Below are 17710 nucleotides of genomic sequence, written 5' to 3'. Positions count from 1 at the left end.
TCAGAGCTATCCATGTAGTCCTGCCCTGATGAAGATGGCCAACACTAAGTGCTGCTGGTAGTCTCTGTGGAGAGGTATCCACTCTATAGTATAGTGCTGTCTGTCGTCTCTGTGGAGAGGTATCCACTCTATAGTATAGTGCTGTCTGTCGTCTCTGTGGAGAGGTATCCACTCTATAGTATAGTGCTGTCTGTCGTCTCTGTGGAGAGGTATCCACTCTATAGTATAGTGCTGTCTGTCGTCTCTGTGGAGAGGTATCCACTCTATAGTATAGTGCTGTCTGTCGTCTCTGTGGAGAGGTATCCACTCTATAGTATAGTGCTGTCTGTCGTCTCTGTGGGAGGTATCCACTCTATGTATAGTGCTGTCTGTCGTCTCTGTGGAGAGGTATCCACTCTATAGTATAGTGCTGATGTCACTCTGTGGAGAGGTATCCACTCTATAGTATAGTGTTCTGTCGTCTCTGTGGAGAGGTATCCACTCTATAGTATAGTGCGTCTGTCGTCTCTGTGGAGAGGTATCCACTCTATAGTATAGTGCTGTCTGTAGTCTCTGTGAGAGGTATCACTCTATAGTATAGTGCTGTCTGTTGTTCTGTGGAGAGGTATCCACTCTATAGATTAGTGCTGTTGTCGTCTCTGTGGAGAGGTATCCACCTATAGTATAGTGCTGTCTGTCGTCTCTGTGGAGAGGTATCACTCTATAGTATAGTGCTGTCTGTCGTCTCTGTGGAGAGGTATCCACTCTATAGTATAGTGCTGTCTGTCGTCTCTGTGGAGAGGATCCACTCTATAGTAAGTGCTGTCTTGCGTCTCTGTGGAGAGGTATCCACCTATAGTTAGTGCTGTCTGTCGTCTCTGTGGAGAGGTATCCACTCTATAGTATAGTGCTGTCTGTCGTCTCTGTGGAGAGGTATCCACTCTATAGTATAGTGCTGTCTGTCGTCTCTGTGGAGAGGTATCCACTCTATAGTATAGTGGGGCTAAGTGTCGTCTCTAGTGTGTGTCTGCGTGCATGCGTACGTGTGTACGTGTGTGTGTGAGTGTGTGTGTGTGTGTGTGTGTGTGTGTGTGTGTGTGTGTGTGTGTGTGTGTGTGTGTGTGTGTGTGTGTGTGTGTGTGTGTGTGTGTGTGTGTGTGTGTGTGTGTGTGTGTGTGTGTGTGTTTACATCTCAGTGGGATACAAGACAAACAGAGCCTTTCAACAGGATCATACCAGTGTTCATTAATCTATAGGACAGACAGCCTTTCAACAGGATCATACCAGTGTTCATGTATCTATGGTACAGACAGTCTTTCAACAGGATCATACCAGTGTTCATGTATCTATAGTACAGACAGCCTTTCAACAGGATCATACCAGTGTTCATGTATCTATAGTACAGACAGCCTTTCAACAGGATCATACCAGTGTTCATGTATCTATAGGACAGACAGCCTTTCAACAGGATCATACCAGTGTTCATGTATCTATAGGACAGACAGCCTTTCAACAGGATCATATCAGTGTTCATGTATCTATAGTACAGACAGCCTTTCAACAGGATCATATCAGTGTTCATGTATCTATAGGACAGACAGCCTTTCAACAGGATCATATCAGTGTTCATTAATCTATAGTACAGACAGCCTTTCAACAGGATCATATCAGTGTTCATGTATCTATAGTACAGACAGCCTTTCAACAGGATCATACCAGTGTTCATGTATCTATGGTACAGACAGCCTTTCAACAGGATCATATCAGTGTTCATTAATCTATAGTACAGACAGCCTTTCAACAGGATCATACCAGTGTTCATGTATCTATAGTACAGACAGCCTTTCAACAGGGGATAGAATGACTCCTCACTCCTCACTGATGCAGTAGGACTGACTAGGGTTACATCCATGTCTGGATAGAATGACCTCCTCAGACAATGGACTTCCTCGTCCCCTCACTCCTCACTGATGCAGTAGGATGACTAGGGTTACATCCACGTCTGGATAGAATGATTCCTCACTGATGCAGTAGGATGACTAGGGTTACATCCATGTCTGGATAGAATGACTCCTCACTCCTCACTGATGCAGTAGGATGACTAGGGTTACATCCATGTCTGGATAGAATGACTCCTCACTCCTCACTGATGCAGTAGGATGACTAGGGTTACATCCACGTCTGGATAGAATGACTCCTCACTCCCCACTGATGCAGTAGGATGACTAGGGTTACATCCACGTCTGGATAGAATGACTCCTCACTGATGCAGTAGGATGACTAGGGTTACATCCACGTCTGGATAGAATGACTCCTCACTGATGCAGTAGGATGACTAGGGTTACATCCACGTCTGGATAGAATGACTCCCCACTCCTCACTGAATTAAGTCCCTGCTGACCTAAGTCCCCACTTGAATAAGTATTTTCCTTAAAGCATCTTGACACTGACTGAAGAGCTCATCTTTTTAGACAGACTGTTCAAGAGCTGTTCTGATTGAGAGTTGAGCTGACCTGCTCTTTGCTTTGCACACGTTGCTAGATTACCCTGTATTCTGTTGTCAAACCATTCTTTAGCTGCAAAAGGTGAGCCAGGCTGGAACACAGGTAAGGTTACCCCCCCCTCCCCCACACCCCCCTCGGAGCCATGTGGCCGCTTTTTCTTTTTCCTCTGATTGATATCAGTATTGTCGTCGTCGTTGCAACGTTACTCGTACATTTTTTATTTATTTAGTTCTGCCCATCGTCACATTATTGTGCCTGGCATGTGTACTGCAGGATTCTAAACATAATCTCTGTTTCTGGTTCCCATATAGTACCTAACAAGAGAAAAAGTAAAACGCTGGATTTGTCCCGAACAGCTTTCCTGGATCTCATAGCCAGACAAAGTCAACCATAGCAAATGAGCTCAACCCTGACATCACGCATGGCACCTTTTACTGTAAATGTCTGTGTGACTTTTTGGCCGTTCAGAAAGACATATTGGCATGTAGAACATAGGTAGAAAAAGGGTGGAAAGAAAGAGAGAGAGAGAGAAGTTTCCAGACAGAAAGAAAGGTCTGGAGCAAAAGCTGCTTTTCTATGTTCAGGTTTAGGATCCTGCAGTGTCGCGTGCCAGTTTACCAAGCTGATGTCATCAGTGCCAACCAACCATCAGGCTGACTTTTGACCCTGCTGTAACCTCAACTGGAGGGGTCACCTGAGGTCATTCTGGGTAGGGAGTCTGGCTCGGCTCTGTTATTGTGGCAAGGGGGACAGAGGGGGGAGCGGAAGGAAACAGCTGAGAGAGAAGAGAGTTTGTCACAGATCTAAGATCAGTTTATTCTCCAGCATTCTTACCTTAACCATTAGGGGCATAGAATGAAAAACTGACTAAGGACAACTTTATTCTTCTCTGAACCAATGATCGGTCTTGTTGACCATTTTATATTCACCTTCTGCCCTCCTCTCTGAGCCCACGGAGCTGCAGGGTGTCTCAGTCAGAGTCTCTCTCTCCTCATCCTCTTTGGTTGTGTCGGCATGCTCTCTGTCTCCTGTACAGCCGTGTTGTTGTAACAGTGAACCAGTGATGGACTACTACAGTACACCACCGTCTGGACTCCTGTGGATGTTATTATTTTGTATATTGTATTGTACATGTGCAGTGCAGTCAGTGGTACATTTGATTTGTTATCTCTGGTGTAGTAGGTCTGAGGTGATTTCTGGAATGTTCTGTGATGCTAGCTACTCCCAGTGACTGGTGTGCATATCAGACAGATCTGTTCTTTGTTGTGACTGTTGCAGGTCACCTGTCTACTCTTGTGATATGTTAAGGTACTGGCTGTGTGTGTATAATATGAGCGGGCGTGTGTGTGAGGATGTCTCTCTCTCTCTCTCCATTGCAGTACCGGACGTTTGATCCCTGCAAACAGCTGTGGTGCAGCCACCCTGACAACCCCTTCTTCTGCAAGACCAAGAAAGGACCGCCAATTGACGGAACCATGTGTGGGGACGGGAAGGTACACTAACATAAGCACACACACACACACACACACACACACACACACACACACACACACACACACACACACACACACACACACACACACACACACACACACACACACACACACAAAATATTATTCATATTATACATACTCACACACACCACAGTAATGGTCAAAAATTATGCTATCTGACAGTCTCTCCCCTTTCTCATCCTATCACAGCACTGCTTCAAAGGTCACTGTATCTGGCTGACCAATGACATGATAAAGCAGGATGGTGGGTGGGGCGTGTGGAGCCAGTTTGGGTCCTGCACTCGTACCTGTGGAGGAGGGGTGCAGTTCAGAACCCGTGAATGTGACAACCCCAGGTACATAAATATCAAACAACAAAGAAGTCTACCGAGCAACATTTCTATGGTATCATAGTGAAAAGGTGTAAGATCTTGTCCTAACAGAACATAACCAACATGGTATCATTGCTATCCATCACATTGTGATGGATTTGCAAAAAGATATGCGACATCACTGTTCACATCAACCTAGTTTAACAATTCTACCCCTCCCTCCCTCTCTCTCTCTACCCTCTCCCCCTGTCCTCCTTAGGCCTGCTAACGGAGGTCGTACCTGTCTGGGTGCTAACTACCAGTTCCAGCTGTGTAACAGCCAGGAGTGTGAGGAGCTATACAGTGACTTCAGGGAGGAGCAGTGCCGTAGGTTGGACACCGAGTATGAGTTCCACAACAACAAACACCACTGGCTTCCTTATGAACACACCGAACGTAAGTAGCCTACACACAGACAGACTTCCCCAAATGGTCGGTTGGGACGGAGACATTTGCGGGCCTTAAGTCGGCTCCTTTTGCTTTGTGGCCAAAGTCTGTTGTATCTGATGTAGAGATTGCACGGAGGCAGATTGAGAGTTATGTTATGGTCAACGACAGCTGGTTTTCTGCTGAGCAGTGTGAAAACACCTATATTCAAAAACAAAACTCTTGTCTTTCAACCTTTCTAAAACAACAACCCCTTTCCTGAACCCATCTTTAAAAAACACTCTATTTGAACTCTCTCACTCCACCTAATCACACTGACGTCATCTGAGCTCTTTTCCAGCCTCTCTCTCACCCCCCTCTCTCTCTCTTCCCCCTCTCTCATCCTCTCTCTCTCTCTCTCTCTCTCTCTTCCCCCTCTCTCTCTCTCTCTCTCCGTCCCTCCCTCCCTCGCCAGCCAGCCAGCTGTTGTGAATCACAGAGCATATGTTTAAACCATCAGAACTCTGAAATAGGAATCCCATCTCTTCTTTCTCTCCATGTCTCCAAAAACTCCCTTCCGTCATCTAGAAGTGTGTGTGTGGGTTTGCGGAGTGTGTGAGGCTTGCCGATCCACTCCTTCTAAGTGGCGGTGTCAGTGACTCCTCGCTGGGTATTAACTGATGGTCCCAGTAAAGGGCAGAGCTTGAGGAAAAACACTGATGCGTCTCTCAGTCTAATCCAGGGTCACAGTAGACTATGGACAGCGCTGCGTCCAGGATAACAGTCCCCACGCTAAATAGTTTCTCTCTACATTGTCATTTCTAAAAGCCATCCTTTTGAGAAAGGCCTTCCCGTGGTCTTTATTTGAGCTTAAATTACTCAAGTAGGTGGGGAGGGAAAAGGAAAGAAAGAGAAGGGGGGAAAGGTATAGGTAAGGAGTGAGGTTGGAATGAATTCCATTCGTGTGTTGGCATCTCCAGGGTTTAGAGATGTGAGAACAGGAGTCAGTCTGTGTTGAAATCCAGACCTTGCTCCAATTCAAATCATCAGTTATGCCTGTTGTGAAATACTGTTGTTAACATCCTCCTAACAATAGTTTAAAAAACACTTTTACAGGCGCTGATTGTTCCAGCTGCTTTGGTCATCCAGGGTCCAGCTGGTCAGGGGAATCAGTCAACCCTTCTCACCCAGAGATCTATCTCTCTCTGGGATGATCTATGGTGTCGGCCCCCACCCTGGGGACTCTGGCTGGAAGATTGAGGGAGTGAGGGACTGCGTAATGGAATAGCATCACCATTAGTGGACTCGCGTTTCTAATACTTTGTCATATCCGTAAAGTAATCACAGTGCATTCTGAACATAGCGTACAGAAGACATAGTCATCTCAGATCACACAGTGATTCTGCGGCTAGCTAAATCTAATCTGACTCAATAGGTCATGTGTACAATCAAACTCTGGGCAATTTACGTTGCAGCAGGTAGACATACACATTGAACAGTCAAATCCACCTTAAAGCTAATCTCACGTGCCATACTGTACATTATGGCCATGGCATAGTCGGGGTAGACACACGTCTGAGAGATTACATAAACACATACAGGCTAGACAAAGATCCTCCACGGCCTTCTCTGAGCTGTGTCTTTATTGTAGAGGATATATGCTAGGTGTGCCTCGTACTCTTAAGTGATTTACCTGTTCAGTATGAATCCAGATCTCTTTACAACAGTATGTTGTCATAGTTCTGCATAGGGGTCTGTTGCTAACTGTATGTAAATATAGCTTTGTAACGTGTGTGTGTGTGTGTGTGTGTGTGTGTGTGTGTGTGTGTGTGTGTGTGTGTGTGTGTGTGTGTGTGTGTGTGTGTGTGTGTGTGTGTGTGTGTGTGTGTGTGTGTGTGTGTTGTGCAGCTAAGCAGCGATGCCACCTCCATTGCCAGTCCAAGGAGACCAGAGACAAGATCAACATGCAGAGGCTGGTCCAAGACGGCACGCTCTGCTCATATAGAGACCCCTACAGCGTGTGTGTGCGTGGGGACTGTGAGGTCAGTCTGTGGGTTTGTTTTAAGGTTATGTGGGGTTACACAGTGCTAGTCTATTTTGCAACCCAAATGATGTATGTGTGACTGTGTGAGGTGTCAGTGTTCATAACTTTGTGAAGTGTGTGTGTCCATATTAAGTCTAGGTGTGTGTCTTTGTGTGTGTGTGTGCATACACGTGTATGTTGCAGAAAGTGGGCTGTGACGGCGTGGTAGGGTCCTCCCAACAGGAGGATAAGTGTGGCGTCTGTGGAGGAGACAACTCCAGCTGCAAGATCATCAATGGCAACTTCACACGAAGTGCCAAGAAACAAGGTACACCCACATGCACACCATCACCACCACACTGGCAGGCAGAGACCAGTGAGGTCAAGTGTAGCTCAGTTGTCAGACCCCGGAACATGAGAAAACAGATCAGGAAGTGAGATAGATGAGGTTGTTTTCCCGGCCTGGGTCATCCTCCGATGATGATGATGATCCCCTGGATATCTAACGAAAGAGCCCCCTCTACTGGTCACAGAGAGACAATGAGCTGGCCAGTCATGTCCAAACGCTATGCCAGGACGTCATATTAAATCAATATCATCCAGCTGAAATAAGGAAGAAACTCATTTTCTACATTTCCTGGACGACTGTTGTTGACCCTGGCTAGCAAAACTTACAGCAGTTAAAGTCTTATTTGAAGCAAGTAAAAAGTCGCTACATGAACACTGTGTTCCTCAAATGAACAATAACGTTTAGTGAAATGTATCCTGACCAATTTGAAGAGACATCTGTGGGTGTCTGGACCTTATGGCAATGTGTGTGTTTTCCTTTCAGGTTTCCTCAAAGTACTTGAAATCCCTAGAGGGGCCAGACACCTACTGATCCAGGAGATTAAGCCAACAGCCCACATCCTAGGTGTGATGTGTGTGCGTGTGCATGCGTGCGTTTGCGTGCGAGTGCTTGTGTGTGTGCGCGTGTGTGTGCATTCCAATCTATAATTCCACCTCCCTCCCCAGCGGTGAAGAACCAGGCTTCAGGACAGTTTTTCCTGAACGCGGAGGGAGACCTCCCAGAATCCCGTGCGGTCATAGAAAAGGGCGTGGAGTGGGAGTATGTGAATAATGACCAAGACAAGGAGACACTACAGACGAATGGACCGCTCAGACATGGGGTCCTAATCATGGTACGCACACACAGAAACACACACACACACACACACACTAACACCGACAAATGTAATACATACTGTTGTCTCCCTGTGTCCAGGTGCAGTCCCATGGAGATGCCAAGGTGACCCTGTCCTATAAGTACATCATCCATATGGACCTTCTCTCTGCCATAGAGAACAATATGCTGCTGGATGACTCCTCCTTCTACGAGTGGGCCCTGAAGAAATGGTCCTACTGCTCCAAGCCCTGTGGGGGAGGTATTTTACAGTGACACTGCTTACACAGGAAGACACTGGGGAACATGATAGGAGTTTTGGATGAGGATCTATTTGTCTAACGGATGTTTGTGTGTGTTGTGCCTGGAAAGGTAAGCAGTATACCCGGTACGGCTGTAGAAGGAGAGCAGACAGTAAGATGGTCCACCGACGCTACTGTGAGAACATCAAGAAGCCTCGCGCCATCAGCAGAGACTGCAACCAGAAGGAGTGCTCACAGCCCATGTACGTATGGATGGGTGGTTTAGATGGATGTAAACATAGAGAATGGCCCCGTACAATTTCACTCCTTGTTCCCTTCACCGTGAACCTGTCAACACTAAAGAGGTTAAAGAGGAAGGGGCTAGTGATCAAAATGTCACCAGGTCTAAGATGTATGTCTTTGTCTGTGCCTCCCTCTAACTCTCTGTTCTATGTCTGTCTAGCTGGGAAGATGGTCCGTGGGAGCCGTGCAGTAAGACGTGTGGTAAAACGGGGTACCAGATGAGATCTGTTCGCTGTGTCCAGCCCTTAGACAACGGCAACAAGCGCTCCATCCACAGCAAGTACTGCAACGATGACCGTCCTGAGGCACGCAGACCATGTAACAGAGAGCTCTGCCCTGCACAGTGGAGAGTAGGGTCCTGGACACAGGTAGGGATGGATGGGGGCTGCGGGGGCTGGGGGTGCTGGGAGGGTGGGACCAGGTTTGTAGGTGTGTCTTTGAGGGTGGGACTAGGTGTGTAGGGATGTCTGTGAGGGTGGGACCAGGTGTATAGGGGTGTATGTGAGGGTGGGACCAGGTGTGTAGGGGTGTCTTTGAGGGTGGAACCAGGTGTGTAGGGGTATCTTTGAGGGTGGGAACAGGTGTGTAGGGGTATCTGTGAGGTTGGGACCAGGTTTGTAGGTGTGTCTTTGAGGGTGGGACTAGGTGTGTAGGGGTGTCTGTGAGGGTGGGACCAGGTGTGTAGGGGTGTATGTGAGGGTGGGACCAGGTGTGTAGGGGTGTCTTTGAGGGTGGAACCAGGTGTGTAGGGGTATCTTTGAGGGTGGGAACAGGTGTGTAGGGGTATCTGTGAGGTTGGGACCAGGTTTGTAGGTGTGTCTTTGAGGGTGGGACTAGGTGTGTAGGGGTGTCTGTGAGGGTGGGACCAGGTGTGTAGGGGTGTCTGTGAGGGTGGAACCAGGTGTGTAGGGGTGTCTGTGAGGGTGGGACCAGGTGTGTAGTGATGTCTGTGAGGGTGGGAACAGGTGTGTAGGTGTGTCTGAGGGGGGGTGGGAACAGGTGTTTTGTAGGTATGTAGGTATGTGTGTGTTGGTGTGTGTTGTTTTGTAGGTGTGTGTGTTGTTGTGTAGGTGTGTGTGTTGGTGTGTGTGTTGATTTGTATAGCCTATTCCCACACTCTTTTCTGTGTTGTGTGACCACAGTGCTCCGTGACGTGTGCCAACGGGACACAGCAGAGGCAGGCGTTGTGTCACACGCGTGACAACACCATCGGTCTGTGTCTGGACAGCAAGCCAGACACCATACGCATATGTCGCCTGGCGCCCTGTGCCAGTGAGTATTATGGCCCCATTATAACTCCTCTTATTTAGTGTCCTTGTGCCACTACTTGCCAGCAGCATACCACCCTGCATCCCACTGCTGGCTTACCTCTGAAGCTAAGCAGGGTCGGTCTTGGTCGGTCCCTAGATGAGAGACCAGATGCTGCTGGAAGAGATGTCAGTAGGGGGGCCTCTTTTCTCTGGTCTAAGAAGATCCCAATGTCGCAGGGCATTGAAGGAGACCCTACCCTGCGCAGGTTGCTGTCTTTCAGATGGGATGTTAAGCGGGTGTCTTGACTCTCTGTGGTCATTAAAAATCCCATGTTACTTATCGTAAGAGTAGGGGTGTTAACCCCGGTGGCATGGCTAAACTCCCAACCTGGCTCCATTCCATCATGGCTACCTAATCATCCCCCTCATTCCTAATTGGCATATATCACTCCTCACCTCTCCACATGATAGCTGATGTTTGGTGGTTGCTGACATCATCCAGGTGGGTACTACACATTGGTGGTGGATGTTTCCCAATACTATGTAAAGTGCTTTGATTACCTCAGAAGAAAAGCACTTTAGAAATCTAATCCATGATTCTTTATTATTACTACTGATTGGTGTATTAAGGTAATGTAAAATAGACAGTAGAAGTCTCTCATTGTCCTCTCTGATGTTTTTCCCTCCTTGCTCCATCTCCAGGAGGCTCATCAGACCTGAATAAGAACGGCAACATCCTGATCCAGTGGCTGTCCCGTCCAGACCCAGACTTGCCCTACCAGAGGAACACTTCACGTAAAAAACCATCCCTTTATAGCTCTGGGCCCGGCCTCCGGTGCATGGCTGTCCTGACCTGGACCCTGACCTCTCTCTCTGTCCTCTTCACCCTGCAACAGGCCTGGGCAAGGGGTCCTGGGGGCAGGCTCACCCCCTGACCACCCCCCCACCCCCACCCCTGTGTCCGTGCCTGTGCCCGCGCCCGCGAGCGAGCGCCAGCTTTTCACTTCTCTTTTGGGGGGTGTGTGTCTCTCTCTCTCTGTGTGTGAGACAGCTCTGATTGGGGGAGGTCTCTGGCTACTGTGTGCTGATTGGTTGGTTGGTTCTCTCTTGCTCTGTCTCTCTCTTCTCTTATCTCTCTCTCTCTTTTGTGGAGCATTGTGTTGTAACCGCTGGCCAGTCCAAACTAAAACGAAAAACAATTAAACATTGAAGAGAAGCTGGAAATGGAAAATGGCGAACAGGTTTGATTGGCGGCTCTTAGTGGTGTTGAAGAGCCAGTGAGGTGTGAGCCCACCCCTCTGTTTGGCGGCCATGTTTTGAGTGAGCTAGCTGCAAGATGTCATGGGTCACGCTCCTGAGATGCGGCTGCGATTTTTTGGGGGGTCACCACGCCGTCATCGTCTGGGGTGACAAGTGTGAAATTAACGAAGGGAAAAAATATATAAATAAAAAAGAAGTGTAAAAAAACGTTAAAAAAACTAAAGCTTTATTGTGAATGTGATCTTGTCACAATGAGGACATCTTTGCTAAAGTGCTCATCTCACATCCTGGTTCCATTCCCGAATGACAACGACGGTTTATCTCGTTCTAGGTCCCATTCTCAGACTGACAGGAACTCAGCACAGGGACAGGAGGTGATACAAACCAACACTTTTTAGGAATATTATATACGGAGCTGTTGGGTGAAGAGGTCAAGAGTGCAGAAGAGTAAAAGGCTAATGAAAACAGGGTAGTTTTACCATGTGAGGTTGCTTCCCATTTCACCACCTCATCAGACATCCTCTCTTTGACTGTTATATTAAAGTTCAATAACTGCAGCTTATTTATGCTTGCAAACTTTAAAACAAATACATCTATAAATATATTTGTATATATAATATATATATATACAGTACCAGTCAAAAGTTTGGACACACCTACTCATTCAAGGTTTTTTCTTTATTTGTACTATTAAATAATAATAGTATAATACTAGAATAATAGTGAAGACATCAAAACTATGAAATAACACATATGGAATCATGTAGTAACCATAAAAGTGTTAAATATTCTAAATATATTTTATATTCTTCAAAGTAGCCACCCTTTGCCTTGATGACAGCTTTGCACACTCTTGGCATTATCTCAACCAGCTTCACCTGGAAGGCTTTTCCAACAGTCTTGAAGGAGTTCCCACATATGTTGAGGACTTGTTGGCTGCTTTCTCTTCACTCTGTGGTCCAACTCATCCCAAACCATCTCAATTGGGTTGAGGTCGGGTGATTGTGGAGGCCACGTCATCTGATGCAACACCATCACTCTCCTTCTTGGTCAAATAGCCCTTGAGGTGTGTTTTGGGAGGTGTGTTTTGGGTCATTGTCCTGTTGAAAAACAAATGATAGTCCCACTAAACGCAAACCAGATGGGATGGCATATCGCTGCAGAATACTGTGGTAGCCATGCTGGTTAAGTGTGCCTTGAATTATAAATAAATCATAGACAGTGTCATCAGAAAAGCACCCCCACACCATCACACCTCCTCCTCCATGCTTCACGGTGGGAACCACACATGCGGAGATCATCCGTTCACCTACTCTGCATCTCACAAAGACTCATCAGACAAAGTACAGATTTCCACTGGTCTAATGTCCATTGCTCATGTTTCTTGGGACAAGCAAGTCTCTTCTTCTTATGTGTGTCCGTTATTAGTGGTTTCCTTGCAGCAATTCGACCATGAAGTCCTGATTCACGCAGTCTACTCTGAACAGTTGATGTTTAGATCTGTCTGTTACTTGAACTCTGTGAAGCATTTATTTGGGCTCTAATCTGAGGTGCAGTTAACTCTAATGAACGTATCCTTTGCAACAGAGGTAACTCTGGGTTTTCCTTTCCTGTGGCGGTCCTCATGAGAGACAGTTTTGTCATAGCGCTTGATGGTTATTGCGACTGCACTTAAAGAAACGTTCAAATGTCTTGATATTTTCCGGATTGACTGATCTTCATGTCTTAAAGTAATGATGGACTGTCATTTATCTTTTGTTATTTGAGCTGTTCTTGCCATAATAGGGTCTTGGTCTTTTACCAAATATGGCTATCGTCTGTATACCACCCCTACCTTGTCACCACACAACTGATTGGCTCAAACGCATTAAGAAGGAAAGATATTCCACAAATTAACTTTTAACAAGGCACACCTGTTAATTGAAATGCATTCCAGGTGACTACCTCATGAAAATGGTTGGGAGAATGCCAAGAGTGTGCAAAGCTGTCATCAAGGCTAAGGGTGGCTACTTTGAAGAATCTCAAATATAAAATATATTTGAATTTGTTTAACACTGTTTTGGTTACTACATGATTCCATATGTGTTATTTCATAGTTTTGATGTCTTCACTTTTATTCTACAATGTAGACAATAGTACAAATAAAGAAAAATCCTTGAATGATTAGGTGTGTCCAACATTTTGACTGGTACTGTATATATAATGTATATGAAAATCTATATGAGTAACAATAATATGAATAATAATAATGTTTTACCATGAATAAGCTGTAGTTCATTATAACCTACAGACTGCTATTGATCACTTCGATCCTTGACTGTTATGTGTATTTTTTGTTATTTATTTTACATGAGTAATACAGAAGTTAATATTTATTAAGAGTAAAGTGTCAGGGGGGAAGGGGTATAGACCTATATTATGCAGGACTTGGTCAGGTAGTTGCCGCTCCATTTTTTTCAGATGGATGGGGTTTACTGTTGCTTCTTATTTTCTTTAGGGAAAGGATCACGTTTCTGTCATGCACATTTGCATCCCTTACGTGTGTGTGTGTATGTGTCCAAAGGTGCATGTCTGTCTGTCTGTCTGTCTGTCTGTCTGTCTGTCTGTCTGTCTGTCTGTCTGTCTGTCTGTCTGTCTGTCTGTCTGTCTGTCTGTCTGTCTGTCTGTGTCTGTCTGTCTGTGTCTGTCTGTCTGTCTGTCTGTCTGTCTGTCTGTCTGTCTGTCTGTCTGTCTGTCTGTCTGTGTGTGTGTGTGTGTGTGTGTGTGTGTGTGTGTGTGTGTGTGTGTGTGTGTGTGTGTGTGTGTGTGTGTGTGTGTGTGTGTGTGTGTGTGTGTGTGTGTGTGTGTATGCGTGTGTATGCGTGTATGCGTGTTTGTGTGTGTGTGTATGCGTGTTTGTGTGTGTACGTTCATGCAGGCTTCTCGTAGACATACAACTCTGAAACAGAAATACCTCATAAACCTTCATTTGAAAGCATCAGATCTTGTTTTTCCTTTTGTGATGAACATTAAACACATGAACAATGCCTTATCTTGGATTGAATGTAATGGCATTTATCTGTGAAAGAGAAGGCTTTACTCATCAAAACCTTTATTAATCACTTAAAGGCAGCTTCAAACTAACAGGCAAACACAGGCAAACCATCAGAACCTGCAACATGCAAAAGGTTTGGACCGTGGTCTGACCACCGGGTACGGTTTACGAAGGGCCCAGGGTATCGATCGACACTGAGGACGGCATCTAGAAAAACACTTCAGTCTTATCATTGCATTGTGATCACATGTTTCTGTTGTGACTAGTAGCGAGCTATCCGATGTTTCGTGCTGGAGTCGGACGGTAGGAGGCCAATGAAGCTAGACCTTGCAGTGCGATACTGTATATAACGTTGGTGTTGACTATATTTAATAATGTTCATGACTGTTATCTTCTTACTTATGGGGGAAAAAATCTATAATATTCTATACTATGGGTAACTGTTTTGTGGCTTCACTAGCCTGCTGGGTGGGGCTGGCTGACGTTGGACGGACGTTGGATTGACGTTGGGGAAACATTCAGAAGGACTATGTGCACTACGTCTATATGCACTTTGATTTATCAGGGAAAAATGTATTCATGTTTTGTAAATGTTTCATATGACACTTAAACGTGCCAATCCAGTTTTTACATCATTCATCATGGAGAATTCTGTATTTTATTTATTCAACTTCAAATCTATTTATTCATTTATGTAAATTTGACTTCTTCTTTTGACTTCTTATCAATTGATTAACTAAACGAATTGATTGGTTTACTTCCCAGTAATGAAGTGTTTTACCAAAGTGACTGTGAACTTGTACCTTTCGATACAGTTTATTTATTTTTCTTAAGACAATAATATATCTATATATTGAGGGGGGAGTACATCTCATTGTTTTAGTTCCTGTCATTATCAACTGCAAAGTTGTATAAATAAAAAAATGTTTTAAAATGCGCTCTCACTCTCTCCTCCTGAGTTTGTGATGGTTTGACTTGGTGTGAGGAGGAGCGCATTACAAACTGCCAGTATAACACAACTCAAAGATTGCTCCAACCTTACAAAGGGTAAAATATTGTCTTATAAAGTGATATTGCCATGAATAATGAAAGACAGATTAAAGAAGATCAAGCCTCTTATCCTGCATAAAAAATATGAACAAAGTTATATTGATATACGTAGTATGTTTACACTAATCTGAAACGAATAAAGAAACACAGATGAGATGTCAGAAACATTTAGTTTGGTCTGCAAAGAGACGAGCAGTGTTGGGGAAGCTACTCTAAAAAAAATTTTTTACCAAGCTAACAATTACTTCACACTAAAAAAGGTGAAGCTACACTAAACCTTAAGAAAAATATAGTTTACTAAACTAAAGTTACTGTGAAAAAGTAGTTCACTTCATCCGAACTACTTTGTGAAAAATTATCATTTGTAAATCAGATATGTCATAGACTACAAACTACAAATTATTATATCACTTTTGGGTCATATGTTAACAGAATGTGTAATTCTGACGATTAAACACAACAACAATTGTGAGAATTATACAGGTGTCGAAAAAGAAAGAAAAGTTTTGCCTACTTCACCCATATATACTTTTTTAAGTAGTGTGTTGTTCCAGTAGTTAGCTACACCGCTATATGGCAAAAAAATGTAATACTACTGAAAATACTACGTAGATTTTAATTTAGTTCAACTACCACAAAGCTACTGCACAATGTAGTTAAATGACTAGTTGAACTACATGTAGTTCACTACTCCCCAAGACTGGAGCCAGGTTACTGTTCCAGCACCACAACAACAAAGAACCCACTCCGCTCTTCTTTCCTTTTAGATGCTACGGACTAATCTATTGACTCTGCTGTCCATGCTGCTTGGGTCTTCTCTTTCTTCTTCTTCCTTCCTGCTCTCGTTGTTAATGGTCTGACATTACTACCTCTACTACTTTACTGGACCGTTTCTAAACACACACACTCCCACAGCGCCATCTCCAGCCCCGCCCAGTCTCAGCTCTGTGTTCTCTCCCCCACAGGCAAGCAGCGTTGTCATGGAGACAGGTCAGTGTTCTGTCGCATGGAGGTGCTGATCCGCTACTGCACTCTGCCTGGCTACAAGCGCATGTGCTGCAAATCCTGCAGCAACGTGACAGACAGCAGCCTGAGCACCACTGCCCCTCCCCGGGTCACAGCTGTCCCCCTGCCTCGCCCCCGGCCTCTGCCTCAGCCCAAGGACAACAACACCCTCTTTCAGGCCACGGTGCATCCAAGAAGTACAACACATATACCTTATACCACGCCACGCCCAATGAGCACCGCAGACACTTATACAACACCCCACCCATACTACACCACATACCCCATCCCCATGACCCCAGAGCGCAGTGTGACCCCCAGAGACACAACCAGGAAGTACCCCTCATTCACCCTCTCCACCAGCACCAGCATATACACTATAACTCCCAGCAGCCCTTTCACTGATATCACCTTTGTCAGCAACGACACCACAGGTGCATCAACCACAACTCCCAGTAGCCTATTCTCCATGGATGATGTCATAAAGCCAACTGAAACCAACTACTTTGAGGATGTCACATCGCCCAGTGGAACCATCCCATACACTGATGTCACAATGCTCAGTGGAACTACTGTCCCCAGCGATGACATCATAGATATGACCACCCCTGATTGGCCGGATTGCACAGAGTACATATCTGTGAGGGCCACTGTTCCCACAACAGAACAAACGACAGCCCTGCCTCCCACAACAACCATCGCCACAATGACAACAAAAACCCAAAAACCCACGTGGCCACCAAGCCGCCAAGAGGAGACCAGAGAGAACAACTCCATCGATGATCCCTATAACCGGATTATAGGAGTGGACAACGACATCTCCCAAAACAACTTGATCCCCAGACGAAGCCGTGTGTTCCTCAGGGAGAGAACACGGAACAAACGCATCCAGGAACTCCTGGAGGAGAAGAGGAACTTTCTGTTGAGGATGAAGCGGGCCCACAGGGGTGCTGTGTGATGACCTTTGACCCCTTTCTCTTATAGAGATGTACCTACGTCTGCTAACAGACTGGAGTTATTATTTAACCCTTAACCTGCCTTGGTGCTCTCTATCAGGCAAAGACCCACCGCACACCCAGAGCCACAGTACAGACATACATACCACCCTGTTGTTTTACACACACACACCAGCCAGCCACACGGCAAACTGAACTATGCAGAGAGAGAACCAAAGCCAGATGTTTGCACAGTTGTTTTGAATAAAAGCGGTTGGTCTTGTTGTACGGCTGAGAGTAGAGCCAGATGAGATTTGGTCCGTACATCCTCCTGGACCTGTACCACAACAAGGGAAACTTTTATCTCTCCAATCCTCCCCCAGTGTGCTTAGGTTTTCAGAGTAAGGCAAATACAGTAAAGATGTATTCTCTTTCATAAGCAGCACATACCTGGATAAGCTCAGGTTGTGAAACGTTGGACCTTCAGGACATTAAAGTTGATAAAGCTCAAAGTAGATTTTATTTATTCTATTTAAATTAAGTCTTATTCCCAAGCACCATGCCATGACCTAGGTAAGCTTGCTCATCCCGAACAAGTCTAACATTCCATATCAGATTACAGCCTATGACTGCAGTTGATATGCCCCCTCTTTGAGTCAAACAGACATGAATACCACTCTGGTCACATTGAATGAGACAGGTTAGATAGGAAGTGTCCATATGTGTCTTTGTC

The 17710-nt window shown here is 45.4% G+C and overlaps 1 protein-coding gene across 1 annotated transcript in view; it reads left to right on the top strand.

Moving 5' to 3' along the window:
- Positions 1-17000, top strand: part of LOC120062196 (A disintegrin and metalloproteinase with thrombospondin motifs 2-like) — a 24458-nt gene extending 7458 nt beyond the window's left edge. Inside the window, exons 2-14 of the mRNA XM_039011998.1 lie at positions 3863-3976; positions 4187-4332; positions 4568-4743; positions 6622-6755; positions 6941-7064; positions 7569-7649; positions 7751-7917; positions 8001-8160; positions 8271-8403; positions 8604-8811; positions 9586-9715; positions 10396-10488; positions 16003-17000. Of these exons, the coding sequence (XP_038867926.1) occupies positions 3863-3976; positions 4187-4332; positions 4568-4743; positions 6622-6755; positions 6941-7064; positions 7569-7649; positions 7751-7917; positions 8001-8160; positions 8271-8403; positions 8604-8811; positions 9586-9715; positions 10396-10488; positions 16003-17000 (2664 nt within the window). The remainder of the gene's footprint in view (positions 1-3862; positions 3977-4186; positions 4333-4567; positions 4744-6621; positions 6756-6940; positions 7065-7568; positions 7650-7750; positions 7918-8000; positions 8161-8270; positions 8404-8603; positions 8812-9585; positions 9716-10395; positions 10489-16002) is intronic.
- The last annotated feature ends 710 nt before the right edge of the window (positions 17001-17710 follow it).

This window comes from Salvelinus namaycush, chromosome 17, assembly GCF_016432855.1.
Source record: "Salvelinus namaycush isolate Seneca chromosome 17, SaNama_1.0, whole genome shotgun sequence".
Taxonomy (NCBI): Eukaryota; Metazoa; Chordata; class Actinopteri; order Salmoniformes; family Salmonidae; genus Salvelinus; species Salvelinus namaycush.
Note: the sequence above shows the minus strand (reverse complement) of the source record. Positions and strands in the feature narration are given on the sequence as shown.